This window comes from Bactrocera neohumeralis, chromosome 2 (assembly GCF_024586455.1).
Source record: "Bactrocera neohumeralis isolate Rockhampton chromosome 2, APGP_CSIRO_Bneo_wtdbg2-racon-allhic-juicebox.fasta_v2, whole genome shotgun sequence".
NCBI classification, from domain to species: Eukaryota; Metazoa; Arthropoda; class Insecta; order Diptera; family Tephritidae; genus Bactrocera; species Bactrocera neohumeralis.
Genome location: NC_065919.1, coordinates 34,808,975 through 34,824,761, shown reverse-complemented (window position 1 = coordinate 34,824,761; position 15,787 = coordinate 34,808,975). Strand labels below are relative to the sequence as shown.

At 34.3% G+C, this 15,787-nt stretch overlaps 1 protein-coding gene across 2 annotated transcripts in view; it reads left to right on the top strand.

Moving 5' to 3' along the window:
- Nucleotides 1-860: 860 nt before the first annotated feature.
- LOC126757495 (homeotic protein ultrabithorax) overlaps nucleotides 861-15,787 on the top strand; it is a 145,549-nt gene continuing 130,622 nt past the window's right edge. For both annotated transcript variants that reach the window (XM_050471450.1, XM_050471440.1), the window contains exon 1: nucleotides 861-1,995. In XM_050471450.1, the coding sequence (XP_050327407.1) occupies nucleotides 1,248-1,995 (748 nt within the window). In that variant the 5' untranslated portion in view covers nucleotides 861-1,247. The remainder of the gene's footprint in view (nucleotides 1,996-15,787) is intronic.

The window sequence follows — 15,787 nt, the reverse complement described above, 5'->3', positions numbered from 1 at the left end:
AGCAGGCGAGCGCATTGTTTTATTATCCACTTTATCACCATTTATTGTTATTGCCATTGTGGTCTTTTAACGCTCGATTCACTGTTTGGTACTATTGAGTACAGCTAATGCCATCATACTCAAACAGTTCTAGTTGGTAAAATATGAAATAACAAAAGCAAAAACAATAGTGATAGTGACAACACCGAAAACATCGACAACGACGGCAGCGTTTTAATACCATTGACAGCGTTTTGATTCGGCGAATATTTCGCTATCGGACTACTATCACAACGCTATCGTAAGACGGTAACGCATATCAAAGCGCTGCGACGTTCAGTGTGGTGCAGTGTAGTAGTGTCAAATTAGAGTAATATAGAATCGCGGCAGTGACGATTAAAAGTCAGTACAGCAAACGAAAACGCAAACGACAGCAGTAGTAACAGCAACAGTCGTCTGGCAGTCAGGCAGTGAGTTAGACAGTTGTTCAGTGCTGCGGCAGCGTTCGTAACGAATTCTCGGTTTGGTGGCATTGACGCTAATAAATTTGATTATTATTATTATTGTCGCTATTACTATTATTTTAACGATTATTGTGTTGATTGTGGTTGTCGTTCGTAGTGTTATGTTGATGACGTTTCCATGAGCCGGGTTGGCCGATTGTTTTCGACAAAGTATGCATTGTGAAAAATATCAAATATTTGTGAACTAGAAAAATAAAATTAATACAAATTTTAAGAGTGCAACGAAAATAGTTTACCCAAAAGTGTTGTGTGAAAAACAATAAAAAAATTTTTGGTGATAGAAAGTGTTTTATTTAGAAACAGCAATCAAATTAAATGGAATTAATAAAATTTACAACATCAATTACGAATGAACATTAACCGTGATATAACTTTTGGTGCAATTATTATAATATTCTCGTTTACATTGTTTACATTGCCAACTCTTACAGCGTTTACTTTTGGTAAAAAAAGTAAAGAAATGAGATAAGTAAGTTATGCCAAAATAAATCACAACTCAAAGGGATTATGTAAATTTGTGTCAGGACAAATTTTAGAAAACCAAATGACCGAAATAGAGAAGCTATTTGAATTTAAGTGAATCCAAACATACTACTTCGCCACGCGTCTAAAATTTATAAAAGAAAATACTAAGCAAAAGTACCTTGCCACGGCAAGTAAGTCCAATCAAAGCTAAAGCCTAATCAGGTTTAGCTTTTCTCGCGAGACAGTATTACAACCGCCAAAATTCTTACCGCTGGCAGTATGAATTCCTACTTTGAACAGGCTTCGGCTGGTTTTTACGGCCACCCGCATCAGACATCCGGTATGACAATGAGTACTGGAGGTCACCATGATCAGACAGCCACAGCGGCCGCAGCCGCTTATCGTGGCTTTCCGCTCTCTTTGGGCATGTCGCCTTATGCCAATCATCACTTACAACGCACCACGCAGGATTCTCCCTACGACGCAAGTATCACAGCTGCTTGTAACAAAATTTACAGTGATGGCGCCTACAAACAGGACTGTCTTAATATCAAAGCCGACTCCGTGGTCAATGGTTACAAAGATATCTGGAATACCAGCGCGAATGGTGCGAGCGGCGGTGGTGGTTCTGGAGGTGGTGGTGGCTCAGGCGGTGGTTCTAACGGGTCAAATAATAATGGACAGAACAATCCTGCTGGTGGCATGCCAGTGCGTCCATCCGCTTGCACTCCAGACTCCCGTGTTGGTGGATACTTGGACACTTCAGGCGGAAGCCCGGTAAGCCATCGAGGTGGCAGTGGTGGCGGAAGTGGTGGAACTGGTGGTGGAGTCGTTGGTGCCGGTCAAGGTGTCGCTGGGGGCGTTGGAAGCGTAGGTGGTGTTGGTGTTGGCGGTGGTGTAGGAGTTGGCGGTGCAGGAACCGCATGGAATGCAAATTGCACAATTTCTGGGGCGGCAGCGGCTCAAAGTGCTAGTAGCTTACATCAAGCCACCAATCATACTTTCTACCCGTGGATGGCTATCGCAGGTAGGACGCACGAAGCTTTATTAAAATATATAAACATTGCAATGTGATTATTAAATGAAAATTAAAAGAAATTATCTATTAATTAATGAAGCAAAAAGAGTTATAAATATATTAAAAATTGATGGTATCTTGAGCTAAATACTCATAATGTAGCTGTAGATGATACATGTATATAATTTAAAACTGTCCCCGAATAGTTAGGTCACTATTAGAGCGCTATAATTTTAGAACCATTCTAATTCATTTTAATAGGTTAAGTTACGATAAAGTTTCGAAGGTGATGGTTAACATTGTTTTGCTTTAATATACTATCTCACTAAACTGGTATAATCTAGATTTGTTTATTTTTGTAACTAAGAATGTTATATAAATATTTTTATAAGATTCTCTATTTTCAAATAGTGTAAGCACTTATCTCAATTGCACGTAAGCCCTTTTCTAAATTTCTCCGATGATTTTTAAATTTTTTTTTATTTTAATTTTTTAAAACATTTTGTAGTGAGCCATTTTTGAGCATTCTTTAAGTCAGAGACCTACAAGAGCTCTTTGGGAAAAGCAACAGAAATAACTCGAAGTTTACCAACACAACTGCTCAAAGAAGTGTACACTTATACTAGTAATCTAAACAATATTATGATAACTGCAAGGTTATGAACACCGTCGGCTGTGCGGCCTGTGAGTGATCAATAAAGCAATAATAACCAGCGGCTACTTTTGGTCCAGATAATCGCCTTAACCTGTGAACCATTTAACAAGCATTTTTAACAAATATGTAACAAAAACTAAAAAAATAAAATAAAAATTTAACAAGCCTGGTAAAGAACAAGTGATCGGTCTTCCCTTTGAGTATTTCGATCTTAGTACCAAATTTAACAGATGTGCGCTCTGATTTCGCCCAATAATTTCATGGGGAAATTAAAATTTTTGTGAATGCCAATCTCTTTGGCGATATTTTTTAAAACATTTTTAGCTTATATTTGTGCTTATATTTTGTTGTCAAATTCATTATCAAACAAAGCAACAAATCTTCAAAGTAGAAACTCAGAATAAATATGAGCAATAACTGCCTAAGACAGATTAAAGGGCAAATAAATATACACATACAGTATGTATGTGAGATTACATTTCCTGCGATAACTCTGCGGTAGTACAGATAATGAAAATATAAATAAATTATACTATTAATTTCGAAAACGTTGTGAAACAGCTCAATGCTTTTTAGTGGCTATAAAAATTATTAATATCAATAAGAACCAAAAAATTAAGTATTGTATTATATTTTAATCAAGCATATGGGATCGGATTTATTTAATTTATTCTGATTGTGCATACAAAATAAAAACCTCAATTTATTTCATATCAATTTAAGCAATCGTAATTCCTCTCTTTATAATTTTTTAAATGTTTTTAAAATTTATTGACTTCTTGAATATTTTATTCAATTGATTTTCTCTAATTATGACATGCTAATTATACTCTTGCAACATTGCTATAGAGTATCATAGTATTGTTCACCCGAAACTAATAGAGATAGGTATTATTTATATAAATGATCAGTATGAGGAAACGAGTTGAAAACCGCATAACTGTGTGTTGGTCTGTCCATCTGTGCAAGCTGTAACTTTAGCAAAAGTAAAGATATTCTTAAGAAATTTAATACACGTGTTCCTTGACAAAAAACGAGTTCGTAGACTTGCCATAATTAAGCACTAAATTAAGGTATAGAACTGCAATTTGTCACAGGGATCGTAGTAGCAAGACGCACCTATTTTTATAAAATGGATATTTTAACTCTTAGGCACCCCCAACGACATTGCCCCCCCTCCCCGCTAATTATCTATATAACATTACTGTTAAAAACTACTAAACTTGCGATAAATCAATAATTAAATACGACAATGACAAACAATTTTACACCTGAGATGGTACGAGAGTGCATTATAGGAACGAGACACTGCTCACTTTCCGGTGAAATCACATATCCGAGACCCACTCTAACAATTTCAATAACACTTTGTCACAGTAAAAAAAATTGGCGATATCGGACTATAATCGCGCCTACTTCCCATTTAACAAAATGTTTAATTCTTTTACATTTAAGTATATAAATCAGGAAAGAGTCAATATATAGAATAAAACTATGCACGAATAGTGTATTTAAGGTGTGTCACCTTAAAACTAAAAATTGCGTAAATCGAACCAAAACTGGTTAAGCCTCTGGGTACCTAATATTGGAACCCAGTACCAATAATTAACTTTTTACAACAAATATTGGTCAATGTGTGAGATATATAATTTAAATTTAAGGATATCCCTTTCCTGACAAAAGTTTGCTTGTGTGTCAAAAATGGGTAGAATCGCGTCAATACTTCCCTTAGTTCACATATACATAATACAAAGATTTCCGAGAGACTACCGCATATAAATGAAATGGATCAAATTGGGCGGAAACTTTACTTAGACCTTTATATCTAATATCAGGATTTTCAAACATGCGGCGACCTTACTACATATCATTGGTGATTGTATGTGAGATACCCTAATGAATCCCTGTTATTATCGTAATGGCAAAAATAGATAAAATCGGATTGATTCCCCACCAACTTCCATATACTTCAAATAATAACTTTCGTCATTCCACCTAGCTTTAAACAAGAACAATGGACAAGATTTTAAAGAATTTTATTGTTTAGCGCTGAATTGGAATGGAATTTGTCTGGACTTTGGCATAAGCGTCATAATCCTAAGACTTCGATCCTCTGGTTGACGTTTTCTACATTAACTCATTATATTAAATAATAGGTTGTCAAAAAAGTCTTGCGGTATTTTCGCTCGTTGGCGCTGAAAGCGCGTAGTTCTAGTTTTATTCGTCGCATCGGGTCGTGCTATACCTTTTTGGAAAGCACATTTCACGCGCTAACGTGTTTGATTGATTGTCGTTTCTTTTAAGTAGTTCGTGAGTTATAGCGTCGCAAACATGGAGCAAAATAAAGAGAAAATACGGAATATTTTACAGTACTACTACGATAAAGGTAAAAATACATCTCAAGCCGCCAATAAAATTTGTGCAGTTTATGGACCCGATAAAGTTTCAATTTCCACTGCACAACGATGGTTTCAACGTTTTCGTTCTGGTGTAGAGGTGGTCGAAGATGCGTCACGCTCCGGAGGGCCAGTCGTCGAAAATTGCGATAAAATCGCTGAATTGGTCGAAACAGACCGGCATAGCCGTAGCATCGGTCAAGAGCTGGGCATGAGTCATAAAAAATTCATTTCAATTTCAATAAAAAAAAAAATCTAATAAAAATACCGCAAGACTTTTTTGACAACCCATTATATCCTCTTCGGTGGAGTTAATATTACATACATCTCATTCATTTGAAGATGTTTTTAATATAATTTTAGCTGACGCGAATAAATAAAAATATAGGAAGATATCAAATATGACTGTAAGTCATTCACTATTTCGTCGAACAAAGAATGTTGAAATCTTTCGTAACATCTTTAACCTGAAGATGAGCGTTGCTAAGTGTCACGATTATAAAATGTTCGGTTAGCCCTTCCCTACTTGTTTTAGATTATTTTGGCTATATATCTTATTGATATTGGTTAAGTCTTTTCTTACTTGTACAAATTTAAATAAGAGTATGAAAAGTTTTGCTAACTGTTATACAATTAAATCAACTACTACGGCCTACTCTCTTCCGAATGCAGTTAAAAAGATACAACTTAAAAGATAACAGGCCCCTCACAGAATTCTAATTGATTTGCTTAAATACCAAATATTCACATTAGATTAATTTCTATTGTATTATAAAATGAGGTCTAACTAACGAAAATGAAGCCCACTAATGAACTAATAAATATCTATTTGTTCAATGAGCGTATATAAAGCATAATTAAAGTTTTAGTTTTTTTTAATTTCCGTCATTCTGAACGTTCGCATAAAATCTTACTGCCACAATTAATCCTATCTTTTAGTGAAAATGGTATTAATAAAAAGTATATACTGTCAACCAATAGGAATAGATTTATAAAAATAGTGCAAATTTATATTTATGTCAATGTAGAATATGGTGACACACTCACCAATTAGTTGATTTCCCGCTATATACATATGTTTTTTATTTTTAAGATATTTTTCAAAACAAACATTTATAAAAATTTAAGATGCTAAGAGAGAGAGAGATTAGCAGGTTTTGAAGCGAGCACATTGCATGAAGAAAATTATCTTTTTACGATAATATTTCTTCCAAATATCTATCCGCTTAGATAATAATCACCCTTCAACATATTGGATTTCTTCCGATACGAAATCAAGTGCAATTTCATCCAACGAGTCTCACAAGTTCGGAAAAAGTTGTGAAGGAAACCATTGGAGAAATCACTTCACTGGTCTAATTAGAAATTATTTCTTATCTGTGTTGAGGAAATTTTCACCACGATTGATTTTAGAACCAAACCTGCGATTAATTATTCTGTTGAAGAGAAATCAGTATCTGCTAGCAGAAGCGTTAAGACATTATGAGTTCTGAATCTTTTAGTAGGTCAGTGTTTATTAATAAATAATTTTAGCATTTAAAACAAAGTGTTTTATGTTATACATTGAGTTGTTCTTTTTGTTAGCGCTTTAAAATCACCACTTTTGGTTATATTTTTTCTGTATTTTTTTTATTTTACTGCATAATTTGATTCCCTGATTTTTGTCGTTACTCATTCTCGCTTCGAAGCTATACACATATAACTTCACCGAACTTTGTCCGTCTGTTTGGTTTTCTTTTGCGCTAAATACAGAAATATTTGTGGATACGTAATCAACATCCTACGTGTTGTGTGAGGTGTCTAGCATATTATGGCATGTTTTGACACGGGTCGGACGCGCACAAGACCTCACAATATTTCCCTTCACCTCGTTCACCTCGTTCGTAAGCTACACGTATGCTTACGGCTTTATTCGATCGAATGTGTTTGAAGTGTGGCTACTGATACCAAAGTTTCAGTGGTTCTGACCACCCGAGCAGTCTTTTAGACGTGTGTATGGTATTCCCTTTGGTTGCTCTTCAATTACAACTTTAGTATACGCGGTTGCTGTTGTTACGCTTAACATAATCGTCTCGCATCTTCACATCAAGACCAGTTTAGCGAAATTCTCATATAAATTAAAATGCTACCATCTATATTTCCTTTATAGTTTTTGTGAATGTTTGTAAAATTTCTTTCTCTCTTTCTATTTCTTTGTCAGTGTATATGTAAAATATAACTAAACTGACTGATCGCTTGGATATCATTGCTTATTAAATGTGAAGATTAATTTTGAATTTTGAATTCGATAATAAGAATAATTTAAATTTTCTGAGTAAACGAAAAAAATGACAAGAGTAGCAATATAATTTTCGCCACACATCGGTTGCATTGCATTTTGTACAATGTTAGTATATTGAATGTACTATACGGGCTAAAACGTCGTGGGCCTAACTTTGATCTCGACGTTCAATTCATTCATTAACGTGCGGTAAAACTATTTATTTACAGATTTGTCCTAACGATCGATGTGTCTTCTCAAAAATGCTGCACCCATCGCGTTCCTTTGAAATACTGAATATGTTCCCAAGTCACCAATTTTACTTTATGTTTACCCAACCATATCGAGTTTCCGTAATGTTTGTGACCCTCCTTGAACGGAGTAAATCTTTGCAATGGTACGGTTGTGGTACAATTTAGTATCTGAATCCATATGCTGTGGCTAATTTTGCGTAACACTTGAATCACCGATATTTTTCCTGTCAACATACAATGATTTATCAAAAAACAACATTTTTTTTAACCATAGCAAATATAAAAGAGGTGGTGTCACTTTAAGACCAATAACTGAAACGGCAAGAACGTTTGACAGTATTATAGTTTATTTCAGTACGATGGGAAAAGGACTGTCAAATTCCCTTCAGCACGTACCATATTGCATACATATATAAAATAGCAACTAAACTTTTCGAAAAGTTCAACCTTAAATTCAATATAGGGCGGTTTTATGAATGCGTACTCGTAGATAGAGAAGCTTCAGCTTAGGAGTATTATTCGAATAATGATTTGATTAAATTATGAAACAAGGAAAAATTTTTTCGAAAGATGCAAACACTGATTTATAATCTACGACTTAAACTAATTTCCCAAAAGAAGATAACTAAAGCAACGAAAAAAATTGAAAAGGTAAAATATACCTAATTAAAAACCCTTACAACACTGGGTGAGACTAAAAAGTTTTAAAATTCTCACATTAATAATAAAGATGAACGTTAAGCAATTCAAATACTACATACAGCGGACAACAACCAACAGCAACAGCACGACTGTGTAGGTAAACTACTTATTGGTCAGGTTATTAAATATGTGCATATTAATGTGCTTACGCTATGAATATTGTTATACTTTGATTATTATTATTATAGTATTCGCCTTCATAGTTAACTTGTCATAGGAAAATCAATTCAGATGGAATAGAAGTCGGACGCACTCTAATAGTTATGAATTAGTAGAATTATGCACACCGAAACTATTTTAAATTATTTCCAAAATTTCACATTTTTAAGAAGTTATAAAAATATATTTCGCAAAGGATTCACAAAAGTATTGGCTTAAAATAAATAGCGCTAAAGGTATAAAATTGCCGGAGTCAACTTTAATAATTATCCTTTAGTAAGTTAATACCGTTATTCTAAATATTCCCATGAAACATCGTTTAAGGAATTTTAAACCATAAATTCTAATACCATCAACTGAATGTTTTGAGGATTACACATACGTTTTTAGAAAATAAATATGACTGTAGTACAATTTATGTGTACGTATAACCAATTCTTGGTTATACATCAATCAAACTTCTTATTTGTGAATTAACCACACATTATCAAACATCAACAATTGACTCATCATTGGTTTTAATCGGTTTCATTTGATCAGTTTGAATGACGGACTATAATATTTCCATCGCAGTTAATTGAAGCTAATATAACCATATCGAAAATGTACTTATAAAATCGTTTTATGTATATGACGTCATATACAAAAACCAAAAAAACTAAACTTCGTTTAGAAGTTGATAATACTGCAGCAAAACGTCAAGAAAACTTTGTGGTTCATTGCATATCGGGAGGGAAAAATATCAAAATTTAATATTTAAAAATAAAAGTCCTAAAGTTATTTAAATATACTCTACGTTATAATATCCACTAGCCACTTGTGTAAGGCATTGGAAATCCCATATGTGCAAACATTAATCATAAAACCATGTACAGAAGTTGGTGTTGGTACCAAAGAACTCCCATTAAAGTTCTTGAGAAAAACAAGATTACTGAAAGAAAAATATTTGGAAATAGAAAATGTAGAAAATAATAACTCTAAATTTGTTATTTATTTAGAAGTCATTTTCCATTTCACTAGACGGAACTCATACATCTGTTTGCAGTTATCTTTGAACAATTTAACAAAATATTTTTGGTGTCGTTATGTTAAAGTGTGGTTTTATGAAAGTAGTTCAGTTTGCAACCAACGATGCCCGTAAAGTACTTGTAGGTAAAATGCGCTTTATACCATTGGATTTTGGTGCCATTATTTTCCGCAGCTAATCAATGTAACCACATAGGTATACAGGTAACCATTCGGGTCAAACCATTTTTGACCTTGATTTATAAATGCCATCGTTGTTTGGAATGTACCTTCGCTCACGTAGAACACATTGCGTCATAAATATATAATAATAGCATTTTTCACAAACCGCTATTTATACTGTGATGCTTCAATTATGGTCAACACGTATTTATCAAACTGAGAAATAAACCGTTGAACTGAAACAACATACTAAAAACAAAATTTTCATACTTTGTATCTGCCCAATTTACTGCGATTTTGTTCAAGGCTGTTTAAGTAATAATAATAAATTCAACAGAAAAAATAGTTGCCCTCAAAAATTTTAACGCTTCATTCTGACGAAAAGTACAAATTTGGTTATGAAATGTTGTCACTAGTTATTACATCCACAAAATTTCTCAACGTAAATATTTATTTAACAGCATCATTAAAGTAGCTTTCGTAATATCTATTTTCCTTCTGTTAATAAATTAGTATAACTCCAAAACTTTTTTGATGATGAAGTTTTCAAAAAACAGGGAGTTTTTGCTACTTGAAAGATCTGTGGGCAAACATTTTTTAACCCTTGCTTACTTGTTAAAAATTTGTTTTCTATCACAGGCGCTCCGCAATTTTGGATTGAAAAATTGTTTTAAAAACAAGTAAGGAAGGGCTAAATTCGGGTGTAACCGAACGTTTCATACTCTTACAATGTGCCAGGAGAAATACCTTCAAGTATTGAAAAAACTTGTTTTAATGTTACAAACGATTTCAATAATCGTTGTTCGACGAAATCGGGAATGGATTACAACCTATTTTGTATAAATATATAACTCATACACTGACAGACTTATTTAATAAAAGGTTTGTTGAATACGAAAATCCATATATCTTTTACAGGGTCTAGAAGTGTAACCAATTAAAAGAGCCATAAATTCGGTTTCGAAAATTATTTTTATTTATTTTTAAGTACAAAATTTGTGAAAATAATCATAAATTCAGGACCAATTCACTTTTGCTCGATATGACCACCTTTTGCCTTAGCTATGGCCTTGAGATGGTCAAAAAACGAATCGCACGCTGCCCGAATGTGACTTGCCGGTATTTTGGACCACTCACGGACAATGGCTTTCTTCAGCATCTCGAGACTGGTGTATTTTTTACTTCGGACCTTGCTCTCCAAAATATCCAATGTTCGGAATTTGACCGCTTTCGGCCAAGCGAAGCAACTGCTTCGCTCTCTCAAGTCTTACTTGTTGCTGCTTCGGTGTGAGATCGTGGGCCTTGGAACTTGTAAGGCTTGACCTTGAACTCATTTTTCACTATGCGTCGGATGCTGCGGTCGAATATTTTCAGTTCTTTAGCCATTTGGTTGGCACTTCGTCCTGGATTTCGCTCAAGTCGCTTCTTCACTTTCCGAACCATCTCACGTGACGTTGCAGTCTTTTGATGACCACCTCCATGGCGTTTTGCGATGCTACCAGTATCATTGTAACGAGTGATGGTGAATGAACAAAAACTTTATTCACATTAAGGTGTTTGAGCACACGGACAATTGCTGGCTGTGTTTTCCAGCTAAATATAAAGCAATCACACTATTACGTTTGAATTCCATCACTGATCACTTTTTTTTGCTTTCACTTTTGGCAAAACGCTTTTTTACACTTGCGAACAATACTCCGAACTGTCATTCAGCGAATTTATAAACAGCTCATTCCAGTGCGACAGCTGCGCGAATGGTCTGAAGTTGGTTACACTTTGAGTGCCGGACCCTGTACATGAGAATTTGGGTAATTCATGGATTAATATCTTCTTCCTCTCTTCTTTACTGGCGTGGACACCGCTTACGCGATTATAGCCGAGTTAACAACAGCGCGCCAGTCTTTTCTTCTTTTCGCAACGTGGCGCCAATTGGAGATTCCAAGCGAAGCCAGATCCTTCTCCACCTGGTTCTTCCAAAGGAGTGGAGGTCTTCCTCTTCCTCTGCTTCCCCCGGCGGGTACTGCGTAGAATACTTTCAAAGCTGAAGCGTTTTCGTCCATTCGGACGACATTCACAGAACTATGTCAATGTCGTCGTATATCTCATACAGCGCATCGTTTCATCGACTGCGATGTTCGCCGTGGCCAACGCGCAAAGGACCATAAATCTTTTGCAGAACCTATGTCTCGAAAATTCGTAACGTCGACTGATCAGATGTTGTCATCGTCCAAATTAATTTCACAGCAATAAATTATAGCATATCCAATATTATACGTTCAGTTAATTTTACTAAGATATCTTACAAATTCACCAATTAAATAGCATAAAGCCAACCGAGAATTTGAAAACATAATAGAGATATTCAGACCAGTTTTGTTAATTCGTTAGTCGTTACTCGGTAGTTTTTATGTGGGTTTTGTTTTTGTAAAATTAACGGATTATCGTATTACCGAGTAATGAAGTACCAGACTGGCAGGCATGATAGTTTTTTCGTTGCTTGGTAACATCACTGAGCAGTTTTGTTTGCGTTGTTGCCTCAAAAGTTAACTTATTTTATTGCGAACAAATAGATATGCTGTCTACTACAAATTCGTTTTTGACAAATTTTTCAAAAGTAAGTATTTAATATAATTAAATGAGCTGTTTTGAAACAAAATTGACACCCACTTCCGATGTACAGCAAAAACTATGTTCACAGTTAAGTGTTTTAACGAAGTATTAACTAACGAACTACTAGATTAACAAGTTCGGTCTGAATACCCCTAATATTAGATATATAGATTTGAGCAGTATTGACGCGATTTTAACTATTTTTGGCATTACTGCAAATTATTAACAAACCAAGATGCTCTTTGAGTTTCATTAACGTTCCTCACATACCATCACTAGATGCTTGAAAGTCATGATATTAGTTATATGAGGTCCAGGGAAAGTTTTCACCCGTTTTGATCCAATATGGTATATTGATCTGATCTGAACACTTTCTTCGAGGATTTGTATGCAGCTATATTCTGTAGACAATAAGTCAAGTAAAATTTCTTGAAGATATCTCAACAACTTAGGTACCAGTTCGCTTATATACAGACATACAGACGGACAAATGGGCAGACAGACAGGCATGTCTAAATCAGTTCAACTTATCGTACCGGTCTTTTATATATACATATATTTTATAGGGTATCCAAATTTTCCTACGGTGTGTTACAACCTTCGTGACAAATTTAATAACCTAACCTAACATACACCACTCATGGGAAGCTGACATTTGTTAGTATTTTGATCGGATTTACGATTAATGAAAGTACACAAGGTCCTATTTATAACATATGTTTTTTTATTAATAATATCCGAAACATTTTGTTTATAAATTAATTTTTTTTTCAAGAATAAGGCCGATATATTTTATTATTTCATTTCAAAGAACAGTGATATTGTTTAATACAGAACAGCTCTGGGGCAAGTAACTTGCCTGTGTTTTCAACCAGAAAAAATTGCTGAGTTTTCTACGCGTTTACCAGAATCCTTCATTAAATGAAATATTTTTGAAATCGTTAGGGTCTAATGGTACATTAGTAATTATATTTGCAGAAATTTCCTAGAATGGCCACTTATTACTATCAATATGAACTGAAACACTACGGTTTTCTTTTTTAATGTTGAACGATTTTATTTAGTTCAATCGGAAGTTAAATGAGATTGAACAGTGTTATATTTGTTTCCAAAGTCAAATTGTTGGGTTGAAAGAATTCCATTGTTTTCAACAAAAGTTTATAATTTTTTAATAACCTTTCCCAGTATTGATATATTGATTGATTTGAATAAACTTCTGGGTCATTATTATTGCTATGATTTTAAGCTTTCTCCATGCTTTATGAAAGTAACTTAATCCCAAGTATTAATTATATTTACAAGATATCATACTGCTTTTTGGTAAAGGTTTCAGGCAACTATACAATACCAGTAGACTTTTTAGTTTTTAAATTCTTTAATAATGTAAAAAAAATTTTAGAATTAATACAAAAGCTACCAGAAGGCATAGTAACTGATGCGTTAGCTGACAAGGTTATTTCAACGAGATCAGTTTTAGTAGCAGAATCTCTCAAATGAGCATATACAGTTTGATTCCTATTAAGGATTCCAGATTGCATTATAGTTCAATGTTGAAATGTTTGAATATTTCTTCTTTTAAACTTTGTTGATGTTTCTAAAGGAGCCGGACCCTTCCACCATAGTTGAAAGTAGAGTATTCCAATCTTTGTTGCAAAGTTTTAACATTTCGTCTTTTATGCGTCTATTAAGACGTCTTAACAAATTTTTATCAGCATTTGAAGACTTGACTCTTGACGGTTGTACGTATCACCTAAAACTAATTGAGATAGAGTTGTATATATATAAATGATAAGGATGACGAGAAAAGTTGAAATCCGGTTGACTGCCTGTCTGACCGTCCATCCGTCCATCCGTCCGTCTGTCCGTGCAAGCTGTAACTTGAGTAAAAGTTTTTAAAAAGTGGGCGTGACATCGTCCTATAACAAGTTTAATGTGCTTATCTCATAACCACACATTCTAACGACAGTGTGAAATTGGATGAAGTCGGAATAAAAGCCCGCTCACTCCTCATATAACGTTACTGTTAAAAACTATTAAAATTATTAAATCAATAGTAGATGGCATGAGATAGCTTTACGGGAGCCGGCATGAAAATTGGACGATGGGCGTGGCACCGCCCACTTTTTGGTGAAATCCCATATCTCGGGATCCGCCTAACCGATTTCGTCTTTTGACATTCTTATGTGCCAATGTGAAAATGGACGAAATCAGGCAACAACAACGCCTATTTCCCATATTGCTAAATTTTACATTCCACGCGATTCGTTCAGTTTCCAGTACATATGTACATATATCAAGAAGTAATTAATATACCGATAAAACTTTGCACGAATAATATCTTAAGTGTGTACTACCTTATGAGCAAAAATTCTCTAAATCCAATAAAAACTGTTCAAGCCCCTAGGTACCGAAATTTAGACTCCAGTGTCTATGGTTGACGGTAGATCGAAAATGTCGGTCAATGTGTGATATATAAAACTTAAATTAAGAGATAATCCTTCTCTTATAATGGTATCTCTCTATGTCAAAAATGAGTTCAATCGGTCCAATACTTTTCTTAGCACCCATATACTTAATATAAATATTTTTGAACTTCGGGATGGCATTGTAACGCATATATCGACCAATATGTGAGTTATTCCAATGAAAATAAGCGAGCGTGTTTTACTCATAACAGTGTATCTTTGTTCCTAATATAGATAAAGTTGAGCAAAAACTTGGCCTAGCCCCTACATAACTAATACCAGGATTTTCGAATATCTGACTGACTTTACTCTATGTGAATGGTTTTACACTTTAAAGTATTGCCCTGGCTTTTATTCTTGCAAGTTGCAAGAGTATAAAATGTTCGGTTGCACCCGATCTTAGCCCTTCATTACTTGTTAGTAGCATAATTGTAGAACTCCTCGCTTTAAAGCTTAATTTTTAATTTATCAATGCACTGGCAATTATAATTGATTTTGAGGCTATATCGAAAGATCAATCAAAGTTTTAGACCAATTTCATTCATATCCAACGCCAAATCATATTATTTTGAGGAAATTATACCCACAGTTAATAACACACATAACGACCAATATAAACGACATAATGCCGAGTGGAGAGGTAGTATTCAATATATCTGGTATAGTATGGCTAAAAGAAAGTCTGGATGTCATATTTTACTAGATAATATCTGAAAAAAAGATCATGGGCAACGGAAAGTTTGAAAATATTTATATTTGGATATGAGAGCTGGGTCTCTATTTTATCCAGTTTTGGTACACAGGCATATAATTATTTATTATTTTAATAGATTAACTGATACTAGTAAAAAGTCAGCCATAGGCACACAGGTCCACCAAATCGGTGTCTTGGGGGCTTAATAAATTATGAACCGATTTCGATTACTTCTAGACTTTAGATAGCGTACCATGAAGGAACAATTTAATTTAAGCACATAAGATCTTAGTTGCTTCTGACGTTTTTATTTAGTGAGTTATCGCGGATTTGGTGGTTTAAAACAAACGGGTAATGGGCATTGTTATTATCCGATTCCACCCATTTTCACAGGTACCGTCTCCACCAAGTTTGGTTG